Genomic DNA, 16,978 nt, shown 5'->3' with positions numbered 1-16,978 from the left:
ACCAGAAAAGTTGAAGTCAAATGATACTCAAACATGAAAGAAAATCACATGCCTCCACAACACCAAAGTGTTTGCCTTAAAGCGACAGTTCAGAAAAAAATGACATTTAGAAATGTTTCCATTTGGCAGTGGCTAGTTTAATAAAACCAAAGTTTGGTTTGCTGTCACTCCTTGTCCATAGACTGCTTTTAAGGTAAGGAAACAAACACGTAAATTTGCTGAACCATCCCTTTAACCTTTCTAGGGCAGGCGTTCCGCTAACGAAAAGATACAACTGTTATTCACAGAATTAAAGATAGACTTCTCCTTAATGCAACCACTGTGCCAGATTTCAAAAAAACTTTACGGAAAAAGCATAATCCGAGAACGGCGCCCATTTCAGGCATTGAAATATCCGCCATGTTGGAGTCGACAGAAGCTAGAAATAACACCATAAATATTCACTTACCTTTGATGATCTTCATCAGAAGGCACTCCCAGGAATCTCAGTTCGACAATAAATGACTGATTTGTTCCATAAAGTTCCATAAAGTCCATCATTTAGCCACTTGTTGTTAACGTGTTCAGCCCAGTAATCCATCTTCAGGAGGCGCAGGCACTTCGTCCAGACAAAAACTCAAAAAGTTCCATTACAGTCCTTTAGAAACATGTCAAACGATGTATGGAATCAATCTTTAGGATGTTTTTAACATAAAACATCAATGATGATCCAACCGGAGAATTCCTTTGTCTGAAGAAAAGCACTGGAACGAGAGGTAACTCTGTCGGGAGCGCGAGTCATGAGACCAAGGCACTATGCCAAACCACTGACTCAAACAGGTCTCATGAGCCCCTTCTTTTTAGTAGAATCCTCATTCAAGTTTCTAAAGACGGTTGACATCTAGTGGAAGCCGTAAGAAGTACGACTTGACTCCATATAGACACTGTATTCGGTGGGCCAAGCTTTGAAAAACTACAAACCTCAGATGTCCCCACTTCCTGGTTGGATTTTTCTCAGGTTTCACCTGCCATATGAGTTCTGTTATACTCACAGACACCATTCAAACAGTTTTAGAAATTCAGAGTGTTTTCTATCCAATACTACTAATAATATGCATATATTAGCATCTGGGACAGAGTAGGAGGCAGTTCACTCTGGGCACGCTATTGATCCAAAAGTGAAAATGCTGCCCCCTATCCAAAAGAGTTAATGCTCGATAGTTATTCTCTAATTATCCCTGCATTTTCAATGCATTTTAATAGGCAGCCCTACTGTTGTGAACATTTCTGTGTGCGTTGAGGATTAAGGAGCCAGAAGTAGCATTGTCATCATGCATCGCACTTAATCACTTTTGTTTTACTATAATCATCCAGTTTGGCTCAGCAACTAATTGGCCCACACTGTGAACTGGAAACCACAGGAAGACACTAAGCTTAGTGAGTTTTTTGTGAGTCGGGGTGTTGTCTCTATTATTGCCTGCCCTATAAACTGTGTGCATCTTAATGGGTCTGCCAATGGGATGCTGGATTCCCGTCGAGCTTGGACTGAAGTGCCAACCCTTACGTAAAACACACGTGAGTTTGGCCTTGATTATCTCCTCCGCATACACAGGCACTCTTGCGCACACACACATGCTCTCTGGGAGAGGGTTCCAAATTTTGTCGCACCTCATGGTAGGTTTGGAGCAGCCTACCCTCTCCAGATGTGACGAGACTGACTGTCTGAGAGACAAACTAGACTGATGGCTCTGAGATACAAATAATATTACGACAAAGATTATACACGTAACGTTAGGTAGCAAGCCAGCCAGCTAACGTTAGCTAGCTAGCTAATAGTACACTTTAACTTGAAATGAAAACAACTTTCTGACAAAATTAGAAACATGTAATATCTGAAAAATGTAGCTAGCTAATCTTACCCGTATACATGGATGGACGCTTCTCCCTCTCTGTCACGGATGCCATAGTTGGCCTTATTTTAAAGATGTAATCCGGAGACAGGCGTTTTGTCCATCTCCTTAGCTATCATACTGATTTCAAAACTCGATCTCTCGGCATGTCAAACCCACTCATTATCTCAGCCAATCATGGCTAGCGGGAGGGTTGCTGACTTTTTCTGTGGCTAAACCAACTAGGCTCGTAATGTAACAATGTTATTCCTATTTACAGACAGCATACGGCACATGAATGTTCACATGTTCCAGAAGGGATTTCTGCCAAAAAACACATTTTGATTTTAAAAAAAAGTTTACATTCAAATGGCTCTACTGTGAATTAGTGACACACAACATTCACCTAGTTTCCTGAAACGAGTCACCATTATATCTTGTCTTAAGTCTTTCTTATCTTACCTGTAGGAGTCCCTGTAGCTCATGGTGTCTTGGCCCGAGTCCCCTTGGTCCTCTTCCGTCACCATGAAGCAGACCCTCTTGATGCCCCCGTGCTCCGCCTTTTCCTGGTCCCCCTCTTCGGGGGTCATGGAAGGGGGCTGAATGGCCTCGTAGGCTGGGGACTCGCTGCCCTGCGGCTGGGTGGGCTCCGTGATGGACAAAAGGAGGCTGTGATTCCCACCGCCACATTGGAGGAATCACATGAAAAATAAGAGAAAGGGAACTATATAAGAAATATTCTCATAATGTGTGTCTTTTATGCACACACACTTTGCTTTTGTAAGCGCACACTTAGTTTACACACACAGTTAAGAAGGTTTTCCCTCTCAATGGGGTTGTGGTTTCACAGTCTATTCCTGCTTGCCCAGTCCATTAACAGTTTTGGACTGAAGAATTCCCCCATTTATGAGAGAGAGAGAGCGAGATAGAGAATGTGTATCAGAGCTAATCAAATCAAACTTTGTAACATAACAATAACGAGGCTATATACAGGGGGTACCGATACCGAGTCAGTGTGTGGGAGTACAGGTTAGTTGAGGTAATTTGTACATGTAGGTTGGGGTAAAGTGACTATACATAAATAATAAACAGCGAGTAGCAGCAGTGTACAAAACAGATGGAGGGAGGGTGTCAATGTAAATAGTCTTTGAAGCTGTTAAGGAACCTTTTGGTCCTAGACCTGGAGCTCCGGTACCGCTTGCCGTGCGCTAGCAGAGCAAAGTCTATGACTTGGGTGACTGGAGTCCGACAATTTTATGGACTTTCCTCTGACACAGCCTATTACAGTGGGGCAAAGAAGTATTTAGTCAGCCACCAATTGTGCAAGTTCTACCACTTAAAAAGATGAGAGAGGCCTGTAATTTTCATCATAGGTACACTTCAACTATGACAGACAAAATGAGAAAAAAAATCAAGAAAATCCCATTGTAGGATTTTTAATGAATTTATTTGCAAATTATGGTGGAAAATAAGTATTTGGTCACCTACAAACAAGCAAGATTTCTGGCTCTCACAGACCTGTAACTTCTTCTTTAAGAGGCTCCTCTGTCCTCCACTCGTTACCTGTATTAATGGCACCTGTTTGAACATGTTAACAGTATAAAAGACACCTGTCACATAGGTGTTCCTTTTGTCCAGGTGGGAAAAGGCAGTGTGGAGTGCGATTGAGATTGCGTCATCTGTGGATCTGTTGGGGCAGTATGCGAATTGGAGTGGGTCTAGGGTATCCGGGAGGATGCTGTTGATGTGAACCATGACCAGACTTTTTTTTTCTCCTCTGGTTGCACATGTGACATGCTGGTAAAAATTTGGTATAACTGATTTAAGTTTGCCTGCCTTAAAGTCCCCGGCCACTAGGAGCGCCGCTTCTGGCTGAGCATTTTCTTGTTTGCTTATGGCCTTATAGAGTTGGTTGAGTGTGGTCTTAGTGCCAGCATCGGTCTGTGGTGATACGAATAAATGACTACGAGTAATACAGATGAGAGCTCTCTTGGTAGATAGTGTTGTCTACAGCTTATCATAAGGCACTCTACCTCCGCATAGCAATAATATTAAACATCGTGCACCAGCTGTTATTGACAAAAAGACACACACCCCCACTCCTCGTCTTACCAGACGTAGCTTATTCTCTGTTCTGCCAGTGCATGGAAAATCCCGGCAGCTCTATATTATCCGTGTCGTCATTCAACCACGACTCGGTGAAACATAAGATATGACAGTTTTTAATGTCCCATTGGTAGGAAAATCGTAGGTCATCAATTTTATTTTCCAATAATTGCATGTTAGCGAGTAGAACGGATGGCAGTGGGAGTTTACTCGATCGCCTATGGATTCTCAGAAGGCCTCTTTTCATTTCTCTTCATATGATGCAAAACCCCCCACACCAGCTGTATTTCTGTCTGCTTGAACGGTGAATAGCTCATATACAGCTGAAAACATAAAATGACCCCAGGAATAAAGAGAACATCTCTCAGACCTGCACAAATACAATATAGCATGCAAAATGGGTGACTCCTTCTTTTAAACAAGAAAAACAGAAAGCCGGACAAACAGGGCCAGGCCTCAGAAGACTGCCTGGGGACAACAGTTCCATAATATCTTGGCCTTTCATTTTCATGCAGAATAATAACACCCTTGATAAATACTGAGCTAAATTATATTGTATGCTAAAAAAAGAAAATAAAAATTATATAGACAATAACCCCAAGCACACATCAAAATCCACAAAGAATTGATTAATTGGGCAAAAAAATCTACATTTTGCAATGGCCATCTCAGTCTCAGGACTTGAATCACATTGGCAACCTCTTTATCAAGTGTGTAAACATTTTTGGAACCCCACTGTATATTTGGCCACATTAAATGAGCTCGCGGAACGTGTCTGGCTCGAGGGCCACCGGATTGAGATCCCTGACGTACAGTAGGTACTTGGCAAGGATTTTCATATATGTGTACTTACACGTCTATCTGGGTGACGTACTGCCTCATCTCTTGCACGGCGATGTTCAGGCGGTTGTAGAGGCAGATGTAGGCTTCCTGGATCTCCATGTCCTCCTGTTTGAGCAGGAAGCTGAGGCCATTCCCCCTGTTGGCTTGCTGCATCCTGTCTGGGATGCCCTCTCCAGAGCCCTCGATGTCCTCCTCACCATCCCCCTCCTCCCCGAGATCGCTGCAGCTGTAAGACGGGGCACCCATGCTAGTCACACAGTGTTGGGTGTGAGACATGCGAGACAGGTTAGCTGTGGGGAGAGAGAAAATAAATAGATGAATAAATAGGAGGTAAAGAAAAGTAAAAGAAGTGAAAGAGTATTAAAATAAATGTCTACGTCTTTCAAATTTTTTATCAGAAAGCTGCACGTCACATCGTGATGTCAGAAAAGGAGAGGTAAAAATAGTTCTATGTACATTCTACTGCCTTGAGAGTCATGAAAAAATGCCTAGAACATGATAAAAATTGAGGAAAATAAGAACAATCCGAAATTCCTTTTTAATACTGTCGCAAAGCTAACTAAAAAGCAGCATTCCCCAAGAGAGGATGACTTTCACTTTAGCAGTGATAAATTCATGAACTTCTTTGAGGAAAAGATTATGATTATTAGAAAGCAAATTACGGACTCCTCTTTAAACCTGCGTATTCCTCCAAACCTCAGTTGTCCTGAGTCTGCACAACTCTGCCAGGACCTAGGATCAAGAGAGACGCTCAAGTGTTTTAGTACTATATCTCTTGACACAATGATGAAAATAATCATGGCCTCTAAACCTTCAAGCTGCATACTGGACCCTATTCCAACTAAACTACTGAAAGAGCTGCTTCCTGTGCTTGGCCCTCCTATGTTGAACATAATAAATGGCTCTCTATCCACTGGATGTGTACCAAACTCACTAAAAGTGGCAGTAATAAAGCCTCTCTTGAAAAAGCCAAACCTTGACCCAGAAAATATAAAAAACTATCGGCCTATATCGAATCTTCCATTCCTCTCAAAAATTTTAGAGAAGGCTGTTGCGCAGCAACTCACTGCCTTCCTGAAGACAAACAATGTATACGAAATGCTTCAGTCTGGTTTTAGACCCCATCATAGCACTGAGACGGCACTTGTGAAGGTGGTAAATGACATTTTAATGGCATCGGACCGAGGCTCTGCATCTGTCCTCGTGCTCCTAGACCTTAGTGCTGCTTTTGATACCATCGATCACCACATTCTTTTGGAGAGATTGGAAACCCAAATTGGTCTACACGGACATGTTCTGGCCTGGTTTAGATCTTATCTGTCGGAAAGATATCAGTTTGTCTCTGTGAATGGTTTGTCCTCTGACAAATCAACTGTAAATTTCGGTGTTCCTCAAGGTTCCGTTTTAGGACCACTATTGTTTTCACTATATATTTTACCTCTTGGGGATGTTATTCGAAAACATAATGTAAACTTTCACTGCTATGCGGATGACACACAGCTGTACATTTCAATGAAACATGGTGAAGCCCCAAAATTGCCCTCGCTAGAAGCATGTGTTTCAGACATAAGGAAGTGGATGGCTGCAAACTTTCTACTATTAAACTCGGACAAAACAGAGATGCTTGTTCTAGGTCCCAAGAAACAAAGAGATCTTCTGTTGAATCTGACAATTAATCTTAATGGTTGTACAGTCGTCTCAAATAAAACTGTGAAGGACCTCGGCGTTACTCTGGACCCTGATCTCTCTTTTGAAGAACATATCAAGACCATTTCGAGGACAGCTTTTTTCCATCTACGTAACATTGCAAAAATCAGAAACTTTCTGTCCAAAAATGATGCAGAAAAATTAATCCATGCTTTTGTCACTTCTAGGTTAGACTACTGCAATGCTCTATTTTCCGGCTACCCGGATAAAGCACTAAATAAACTTCAGTTAGTGCTAAATACGGCTGCTAGAATCCTGACTAGAACCCCCAAAAAATTTGATCATATTACTCCAGTGCTAGCCTCTCTACACTGGCTTCCTGTCAAAGCAAGGGCTGATTTCAAGGTTTTACTGCTAACCTACAAAGCATTACATGGGCTTGCTCCTACCTATCTCTCTGATTTGGTCCTGCCGTACATACCTATACGTACGCTACGGTCACAAGACGCAGGCCTCCTAATTGTCCCTAGAATTTCTAAGCAAACAGCTGGAGGCAGGGCTTTCTCCTATAGAGCTCCATTTTTATGGAACGGTCTGCCTACCCATGTCAGAGACGCAAACTCGGTCTCAACCTTTAAGTCTTTACTGAAGACTCATCTCTTCAGTGGGTCATATGATTGAGTGTAGTCTGGCCCAGGAGTGGGAAGGTGAACGGAAAGGCTCTGGAGCAACGAACCGCCCTTGCTGTCTCTGCCTGGCCGGTTCCCCTCTTTCCACTGGGATTCTCTGCCTCTAACCCTATTACAGGGGCTGAGTCACTGGCTTGCTGGGGCTCTCTCATGCCGTCCCTGGAGGGGGTGCGTCACCTGAGTGGGTTGATTCACTGTTGTGGTCATCCTGTCTGGGTTGGCGCCCCCCCCCCTTGGGTTGTGCCGTGGCGGAGATCTTTGTGGGCTATACTCAGCCTTGTCTCAGGATGGTAGGTTGGTGGTTGAAGATATCCCTCTAGTGGTGTGGGGGCTGTGCTTTGGCAAAGTGGGTGGGGTTATATCCTTCCTGTTTGGCCCTGTCCGGGGGTGTCCTCGGATGGGGCCACAGTGTCTCCTGACCCCTCCTGTCTCAGCCTCCAGTATTTATGCTGCAGTAGTTTATGTGTCGGGGGGCTGGGGTCAGTTTGTTATATCTGGAGTACTTCTCCTGTCCTATTCGGTGTCCTGTGTGAATCTAAGTGTGCGTTCTCTAATTCTCTCCTTCTCTCTTTCTTTCTCTCTCTCGGAGGACCTGAGCCCTAGGACCATGCCCCAGGACTACCTGACATGATGACTCCTTGCTGTCCCCAGTCCACCTGGCCATGCTGCTGTTCCAGTTTCAACTGACCTGAGCCCTAGGACCATGCCCCAGGACTACCTGACATGATGACTCCTTGCTGTCCCCAGTCTACCTGGCCATGCTGCTGCTCCAGTTTCAACTTCCACCTGACTGTGCTGCTGCTCTAGTTTCAACTGTTCTGCCTTATTATTATTCGACCATGCTGGTCATTTATGAACATTGAACATCTTGACCATGTTCTGTTATAATCTCCACCCGGCACAGCCAGAAGAGGACTGGCCACCCCACATAGCCTGGTTCCTCTCTAGGTTTCTTCCTAGGTATTGGCCTTTCTAGGGAGTTTTTCCTAGCCACCGTGCTTCTACACCTGCATTGCTTGCTGTTTGGGGTTTTAGGCTGGGTTTCTGTACAGCACTTTGAGATATCAGCTGATGTACGAAGGGCTATATAAATAAATTTGATTTGATTTGATTTGATAAAAACACAGTGAATTCACAATTCTACTTCCTGATCTAGAAGCCTATGGGTGTAATGTTAGTTCATAATAGCACAGGCTATGATTAAGTCGAGGAACTGAGGAGAGAGAAAGGTTGAAGCAATACTAACAATGCTAATCTTCCAGTCAGACATCTGGCTGTCTGTCTGTTGCAGCTTCCTCTGTCTCTTCCCGTCTTGGTGTTTCTCTGAGCCGTGTCAGAGCGGCCCGTATGACGGGCCGAAAGGCAGGCTACCAAAACCGCAGAGACCGACAACACAGACAGGACAAGATGGGCCCATAGAGATACATAATGTTCCATTTCATTCTGAGGATGAGCCCAAGGACTACACCTGTTTCTCTCCCTCTTCTCTGTCCTTCCCTCTCTCTTTCCCTGTCCATCTAAACCGTAAAGTAATCCAATGATCACCTTCTCTCCCCTCACTTTCTGAAGAATATTCCACCCCTGGTGTCTTAGAGGGACCGCTTTGATGACATTCACCAACACCCACATAGAGGATGGATAAACATTTCAGAGTGGGGGTCGCCTGAGGCTAATGGTTGTTTAATGGGAAACCAATGGAGACGAGTGGTGGGATTACAACTACTTTACCGCAAATGTACTGTGGGAGTTGTCACTATATGCGGCTAAAGGCTAATTAACTCAGTTTGTTTCATCACAAGAGCTTATAAAGTCATTTGTACTGTGGGATTTAATTGATCAAAGATGGTATTTAGTTGAAATTATCTCTTTGTTTTAAGCTTTAAAGTGGATTATAGGCTAGCTCTGCACAATGTTGTAAAGGGGATCTTGGCTATTGGCAAAACTCAACTGGGACTAGAATTCCACAAAATAACAGAACTGAGGCATTGACACAACTCTACAGAGTTGGTATAGAGCTGTGTAGTATGTGTGCTGCTGTACTGTTGTTCTATTTGTAATCTAAAGGTATGTGTGCGTATGAGTGTGTACTATATGTGTGTGGATGTACAGTACAGTGGCAGTCGGTGCTGTTTAAGATGAGGGAGGGCAAATCTTTTTTATGAGCATGGCCTTATTTCTGTTACAGCATATTGGAAGACTGTCGTATTCCATTCATCCAGCTTAATGTAACACTGATAGGTTTAGGCTACTACATGATTGGGTATCATGTTCCCTATATCCATCATGCGGTTGGCTACAACCTAGCCTATGAATTAAAGTTTTCAACGTATGTGCCCAGGTCGAGAGAAATTTGAGTCATCAAGGTGACAGACATTGACACATTCAATACCGCCATGCACAATCTTACCTGCATCTAGCTGATCTAGGGTGTAATCATTGGTCCAACCGTTGCAAACAAGATTTTCTATTGGACAGTTACACCAGCGGGCCCCAGTGGCAATAAATGAATACAACCAAAAGCTTTCCTAGGAAGAGTTCCAGCGTTGGATAGCCATAGCCAGCTAGCTAACATAGCATTCGTCTCTGTTTGAGGAGGCTGGACTATCAAGCTGAGTACGTGTAAAAACATTCTCTCACTCTTACTATGCTTGACAATATGGAGAGTGGTACTCAGTAATGTGTTGGATTGGCCCACAAACATAACACTTTGTATTCAGGACAACAAATGAATTGCTTTGCCTTGTTGCAAACAGGATGCATGTTTTGTAATATTCTCCAATCACAGCCATTACACTCTGTACCTGTTCAATTGTTCTTCCTCTCTGGCAACTGCATCTTTGTAGTGACTGGGTTTATTGACACACCATCCAAAGTGTAATTAATAACTTCACCATTCTTAAAGGGATATTCAATGTCTTCTTTCTACCGATAGTGCCCTTCCTTGCAAGGCATTGGAACACCTCCCTGGTCTTTGTGGTCAATGAGGCAAAATTTCAAAAATCCATGCAACTTATTATGTGACTTTTACTCCTGAACTTATTTAGGCTTGCCTTAACCAAGGGGTTGAATAGTTATTGACTCAAGACATTTCAGCTTTTAATTTGTAATTAATTAGCACGCACACACACACACACGTCTGCATTGTCTTCTCACCCCACCTTGGTTGGGGTCCAGGCCGTAGAAGGAGTTCTTGCGTCCGAAGCGGAAGCTGAAGGCCCTGCCGGACACCATGGTGGTCTTGGGGTGGGACACCTGCATCAGGTTGACGTGGCAGTTGGTGGGCACAAAGTCCATGCAGCCCAGTGGGTGGGTCAGTACGCCTGCCTGCTTGAATGTGGGGCACGCCTTTCTCCTCAGCTCCTGGGCAAACTGAAAACCACAGCTAATGAAAAACTGTATATTTACCGCTATCACATAATGATGGATCAATAGTCGCTGCTGATCTGAGTGTCTGTGTGTGTGGCGGGGGAGGGGGAGAGAGAAGGAGAGAAAGAAGAGGGAGAAAGAGAGAGAGAGAGTGAACTTGAAGACATTTGTAGCTGCTCTTGCACTACAAAAGGGGCTATGATGAGGGATCCTGTAGATCCTGTACCTGCTGGTATCTGCTGATTCGCCGGCGGATGCTCTCCAGCTTGGTATCACAGATGTTCCTGAACTCAAATTGGGGCATGGACATCACACGGTCACTCTGCGAGATCAGCTGGCTGCAGTTACGCACAAAATGACTGTCGTCTCTTGCAAAGGCCTCCAGGATCTGACAGGGCAGAGTGTATGTTTTAAATCCCTTTGGGTTCACGTCTTCAAGTTCAAGTTATTTGAAATGATTTTTGCATGGAGAGAAGAGCATGAAGCAACCTGGGAACCATTCACTCCTATTGTTCTCATCATAAATGCTAAATGGTAGAAATCATGGCTGTGGTTATGCAATAAAGATAAAACCATTATGCTAATGCTAGTGGAATACAACAACGGACATTTCCTGTTCCTTGACAGCCAAAGAAGCCTTCAGGCTACAGTGACTATCTGCATTGACCAGTCCATCTTATTTATTTATTTATAGCATGATAAGCGTAGTGTTGGCATGCTAATACTACAAAAACAGTGGACATGTGCTGTACCTTCGCAGTAAGGCTGAAGCAGCCCTTGGGCTCCACCATCTTCTCCAGGACGTGGCACTTGATGCCAGCTGTACTGACATACTCGTACACCACACCGTGCTCCAGGTGCACGTTGTCCACCGTCATGCTCACCAGGGGCACCGTGTCATCAGACAGAGACAGCTGGCTCAGGCCCCCCCTGTAGTCTGGATCGGACAAAGAGACGCGTTTGAGTACCTACTTTCATGTACACAGCTGTTAGCAGACAGACACAAACATACACAATCTCACCATAGAAGTGTAAGGTACCTGATCCGTTCCCAATCTTTCTCTCTCTCTCACACACACGGTGAGGTGGTGTACAGTACCTGTTCCGTTCCTGCCGTGCTCCTCATCTATGTCTGAGCATTTCTCTTCTGTGCAGGCCTTGAACGAGCCCCTCTCCTCCTCCACGTCCTCAAACGCACGGTACACCCACTGACACTGACAGGACACATGGAGGACACACCAGGGTCAAACGCTGGTGTGTTTGTGTCTCTAGGTGTATAATATGCGTGCATACATTCAAGTGTGTGTCTAGGTTTCTGTGCAAGAGTGTGCTTGGAATCACATGTGCTTCTCTGGCAGTTAAAGAAGTTGTGTGTGAATGAAGTAAAAGAGACATTAGGATGTGCTCCAAACAGAGTTAAGCCAGGTTAAACATCAACAAAGCAGGGGATTGGACAGGAGGAGCCAGGTTAAACATCAACAAAGCAGGGGATTGGACAGGAGGAGCCAGGTTAAACATCAACAAAGCAGGGGATTGGACAGGAGAAGCCAGGTTAAACATCAATAAAGCAGGGGTTGGACAGGAGGAGCCAGGTTAAACATCAACAAAGCAGGGGATTGGACAGGAGGAGCCAGGTTAAACATCAACAAAGCAGGGGATTGGACAGGAGGAGCCAGGTTAAACATCAACAAAGCAGGGGATTGGACAGGAGAAGCCAGGTTAAACATCAATAAAGCAGGGGTTGGACAGGAGGAGCCAGGGTAAACATCAACAAAGCAGGGGATTGAACAGGAGGAGCCAGGGTAAACATCAACAAAGCAGGGGATTGGACAAGAGGAGAGGAGCCAGAGTAAACATCAACAAAGGAGCTTCTAATAAAAGCACTCCATAGCAGAGGTGTGTACGAGTCAGGCTCGAGTCACAAATATGATGACTTGCAACTCGACTTTCACCAATGACTCGTGACTTAACTTGGACATGAGCCTTTTGACTTGACCTGACTTGATACCCTCCCAGAGCCCAAATATATAAAAATATGCTTTAAAAAAAAAAGTGTGCAGCGCATCAACTCTTCATTTATCGGACAGCAGCCAATCAAATTGTGCCAGCGGAGAAAAAGTTGTGCGTGGCAGTGCAGAGGAACGTCTGCGGGGGAATTCAGATGGAGCCCTTGGAAAGATGATACCCAAAATGATTATTTTCGGATATAAAGATGACGCTGTATCAACAAAAAACGGATGGCAAAACAATCAGGAAGAAAATTAGACGGCGACGCAACAATTTCCAACTTTGTTCGGCATTTGAAGCTGCACAAAGAATGGGAAGGCGTGGCGAATATAGCCGACAGCTATATATTTTATTACTTTGCTAGTGTCATGTAGGCTAGCGTAACGTTAAATCAATGAGCCTCCACACAATCAGTGCGGGAACGTGATCATTGCACCCAAGATTGAGCTACGACTGGCTAGGCAGTTGGTAGCCTAAATCCTGCCTGATGTTCCTAAATCAAGGTTGGGCGATTGAGGTTATACGATTGTGTACAAGCATACATCATAGTCGATCACAATTGGGGGGGGGGTCTTTCTCATGGCTACCCATGTATTTCCATAGAAATATAACATTTATTTGTTATACTCGAAACTCAAAGTTTAGGACTTGAGACTTGACACTTATCGGTCTTGACTTGGGACTTGCCTGTCTTGACTTGGGACTGGATTTGGGACATGAGTGCTAAGACTTGAGACTTACTTGTGACTTGTAAAACAATGACTCGGTCTCACCTCTGCTCCATAGTATACCCTGCACTGTTCCAAGCCGATAAAGCCAAAATATTTGTCACAGTAGGAAAATATAAACAAGGGGAAAAGTAGGTATATTGGCAGTTCACTGTAAACAATAGAAGAGTGAAATTGAGGATGAAGAAGAACCCTGGTTGTGATGCATTAAACCAGTCAAACCCTTGCATGTGACACTGTAGAAGGGAACACACTACAGTAGTTTGATTGAAACACGTCTTGACACTGGTAGAAAAGTCACAATGCTACATTAGGCTAATGCCATCATGGTTGAATCTCTGATCATGTATGTTTCCCTAATATTGTGCGTAAAGTACTAAAACAATGTTTGTCGTCAAATGTCTCTTTCTTAAAAAAAGAGACTCTCCCTATGTATTTGAATGCTTTGTTGACAGACAGTAAGAATCAGAGGGGGATGAGACAGGGATTGAACCCTGTTTTCCCAGTAGGGAGTCCCATGTATGTGTGGATCCGGTAGTGTTACCACTGGACCACAGCTCTGCATGCAAAATATGTCTCACCATGTCGGGATGATCCTGCTGGTCGTGGTGGGAGGTGAAGTGCTCCAGGACCTCCTGGTAGTCGCTATGGTTCATGTTGTTGCCATTCACCTTCAGGATGCACTGACCTGGCTGGAGGCCTGCCACCGCCGCCTCCGACCCTATAATCACGCAGGGGTCAAAGTGGGCAGGGACACAGTTCTTATGTGTAATCCTGTAACCACCGATGTCACAGAATGTATGCATGTTGAATGAGTGTTTTTTCTATAATAACAGTATATGTACAATGTATCCTTATCTGGTCCATTCTGTACATATTTAGCTAATTCTATTTTATTTGGAGATCCAATCTGTTTTTATCATCATCAGAGAATAAGGCATGTCCAAGACCATCTGCTCATCTCAGAAATAGATAGGTGTGTGGCTTAGGTGGTAAAGCATGGCATTAGCAATACCAGGGTTTCGGGTTCAATTCCCGGGACCACTGATACATAAAATGTAAACACACATGACTGTATGTCGCTTGGGATAAAAGCATCTGCTACATGGCATATATTATTATAAAACTATGTGTTTAATAATAATTAAAGTTCCTATATTGTTTTGGTCCTCAAATAAGTTGTCTGGTAACACTTTAGCTTTGCCCTTAAAATAAGAACAGATCTCCTGTCCCGTTTAAAAAAAAACAGGCATAGCATAATTTCCCCAGTGATCCACCTCACACTAAGCACACGACTCCATAACTTCAGTTAAGCAGCCAACCAAATCCCAGCCGTCAACCAGGATCCTGATTTAGGAGAAGAGAGAGGGAGCTGGGGAGTATGATATCATTCAGAAACTCCTATGGGGCCAGTAGCTGAAAGGAGCCTGCGTGTGTCTGTTCAGATCAGAGTGTATGAGCTCCCTCTGACATAATAAAAGAGAAGCAAGACCCCGGGTCGTGACTCCTTCTCCCTCAATGCAGCAGAAAATAGGCGGTCATGTTTCCTCCTTCCTTATCCAAATGTTTTACACATTTGGACCGATCCCTTGCTCGTGACTCAGTTGTAAATCTGTGTTTTTTCTTTCCTTTTTAAACGTACTTTGACCATAGCCTGGCCAACATGTGGTCTTAAAGAGCAGAGCCTCAAGAAACTGGAACTGAAGTTAACAGGTGCATGGCTGGCAGGTAACGCCTCATCCTATAATTTAATGATGATTAAGGAAGCCCCCCGTACCTTTCCCAATCAGAAGAGTTGGGTTAAATGCGGAAGACACATTTCAGTTCAATGCATTCAGTTGTACAACTGACTAGGTATCCCCTTTTCCCAATCAGAGAGGTTGTTACTCACCTTTCCTTACTGCGTGTACATGAGGTGGGGCAGAGCCACTGAGTTTGAAGGACAGGGCATAGGGAGTGTCTGGAATCTTCACAATCCTATACCAACGAGAGTGTGTGTGTGTAGGTCAGTAGAGGATCCTCAGAGGAGGAAGGGGAGGACCAGCGCCAGTGAATTTAAAACAATAGTGAAACATTCAAAACGTTTTTTTTTTTTTTACTTTTTAGATAAAACTATACTTAATATATTCACATCACCAAATATTTGATTAAAACACACTGTTCTGCAATGAAGGTCTACAGTAGCCTCAACAGCATTTTATAAGATAGCATCATGTTGTAGCCGGAGGACAGCTAGTTTCCATCCTCCTCTGCGTACATTGACTTCAATACAAAACCTAGGAGGCTCGCCTTTCTCACCCCCCCTTTTCCATAGACTTCCACAGTAATTATGACATCAAAGCTCTTGCAGCATGAACCGACATGTTGTCCATCCAATCAAAGGATCAGAAAATGTATCTAGTCCTGAAAGCATAAGCTACAGCTAACTAGCACTGCAGTGCATAAAATGTGGTTAGTAATTGACTCAAAGAGAGAGAAAGTGGGCAGAACTGAAAAAGCGTGTGCGAGCAAGGAGGCATACAAACCTGACTCAGTTACACCATCTCTGTCAGAAGGAAATGGGCCAAAATTCACCCAACTTATTGTGGGAAGCTTGTGGAAGGCTTCCTGAAACTTTTGACCCAAGTTAAACAATTTAAAGGCAATGCTACCAAATACTAATTGAGTGTATGTAAACTTCTGACCCACTGGGAATGTGATGAAAGAAATAAAAGCTGAAATAAATCACTCTACTATTTTTCTGACATTTCACATTCTTAAAATAAAGTGGTGATCCTAACTGACCTAAAACAGGGAATTTTTACTAGGATTAAATGTCAGGAATTGTGAAAAACTGAGTTTAAATGTATTTGGCTAAGGTGTATGTAAACTTCCAACTTCAACTGTATTTCGTACCATTGCACATCGACTCGATACTGGTACCCCGTGTGTATATATATATATATGCAAGTTGTGCGCTCCCTCATCTACAGAAATAGTACTACAGCACTGCAAGTAAGATCTGTGGTAGGTCTGTAGCCGGTGGTGTGTGTGCTGCATGTGTTCCTCCCTCGCTTCAGCCATCTGAGCAGAAGCCAAAATGCAACCTTCCTGTGCGAACAGGGTAAATAAAGGATATTGAATGACAGCACCATGAACACCTCCGTTCACCCAGAGACTTGGTGCTGCCATTTTGATCTGCAGCTGACCACGTTTTAGCCTTCTCCATTTACATTGTGTCATAGTTTACACACGGATTAGCCTACACTGGAATTCATTCAAATCCATGCACCATTTATGCAATAAACAGACTTATATTTAGGCGCTTTATTTTTGGGGGCGCAATTCAGAAGGCTATATGGGTCTGCTAATGGAGAACTAGTAAAGGCCCAGTGCACTGCTTTTGTAAAGTATTATTTTTCCCGATACTAATCTGTAATCTGATCCAGAAAATTGCCCATATGCGTTACGGTACTCGTTTTCTCTGATTACTCGACACACCCTTGCATGTGATCAGGTGTGTATTCATTCCGCCGATTCTGTTGAAAAACGTTTCTTAAACAGAAGCAAACAGAACAAAAACAGGGATAAACATACCTGTTCAATAGAAACTCGTTTGCAACTGGTGGACTAATGACTACACACTAGATCAGCTAGATGCAGGTAAGATTGTGCAAGGCGGTATTGAATGTGTCAATGTCTGTCACCTTGACTCAAATTTCTCTCTACCTGTTCACCTACATTG

General features: G+C 43.7%; 1 protein-coding gene across 3 annotated transcripts in view; it reads right to left on the bottom strand.

Moving 5' to 3' along the window:
• The window catches only part of LOC109869313 (phosphatidylinositol 3,4,5-trisphosphate-dependent Rac exchanger 1 protein), a 132,079-nt gene that overhangs the window by 13,746 nt on the left and 101,355 nt on the right, over positions 1 to 16,978 (bottom strand). For all 3 annotated transcript variants that reach the window (XR_004205139.1, XM_031803471.1, XM_020459382.2), the window contains 8 exons: positions 15,146 to 15,231; positions 13,836 to 13,975; positions 11,619 to 11,733; positions 11,272 to 11,456; positions 10,746 to 10,907; positions 10,312 to 10,522; positions 4,828 to 5,107; positions 2,331 to 2,537 (listed from right to left, as the gene is read on the bottom strand). Coding sequence is in view for 2 of the 3 variants with exons in the window: in XM_031803471.1 (XP_031659331.1) it covers positions 2,331 to 2,537; positions 4,828 to 5,107; positions 10,312 to 10,522; positions 10,746 to 10,907; positions 11,272 to 11,456; positions 11,619 to 11,733; positions 13,836 to 13,975; positions 15,146 to 15,231 (1,386 nt within the window). In the remaining variant the exon portion in view is untranslated. The remainder of the gene's footprint in view (positions 1 to 2,330; positions 2,538 to 4,827; positions 5,108 to 10,311; positions 10,523 to 10,745; positions 10,908 to 11,271; positions 11,457 to 11,618; positions 11,734 to 13,835; positions 13,976 to 15,145; positions 15,232 to 16,978) is intronic.

Source organism: Oncorhynchus kisutch, linkage group LG24 (assembly GCF_002021735.2).
Source record: "Oncorhynchus kisutch isolate 150728-3 linkage group LG24, Okis_V2, whole genome shotgun sequence".
NCBI lineage: Eukaryota > Metazoa > Chordata > Actinopteri > Salmoniformes > Salmonidae > Oncorhynchus > Oncorhynchus kisutch.
The sequence above is the reverse complement of the archived record's forward strand: the minus strand, read 5'-3'. Positions and strand labels throughout refer to the sequence as shown.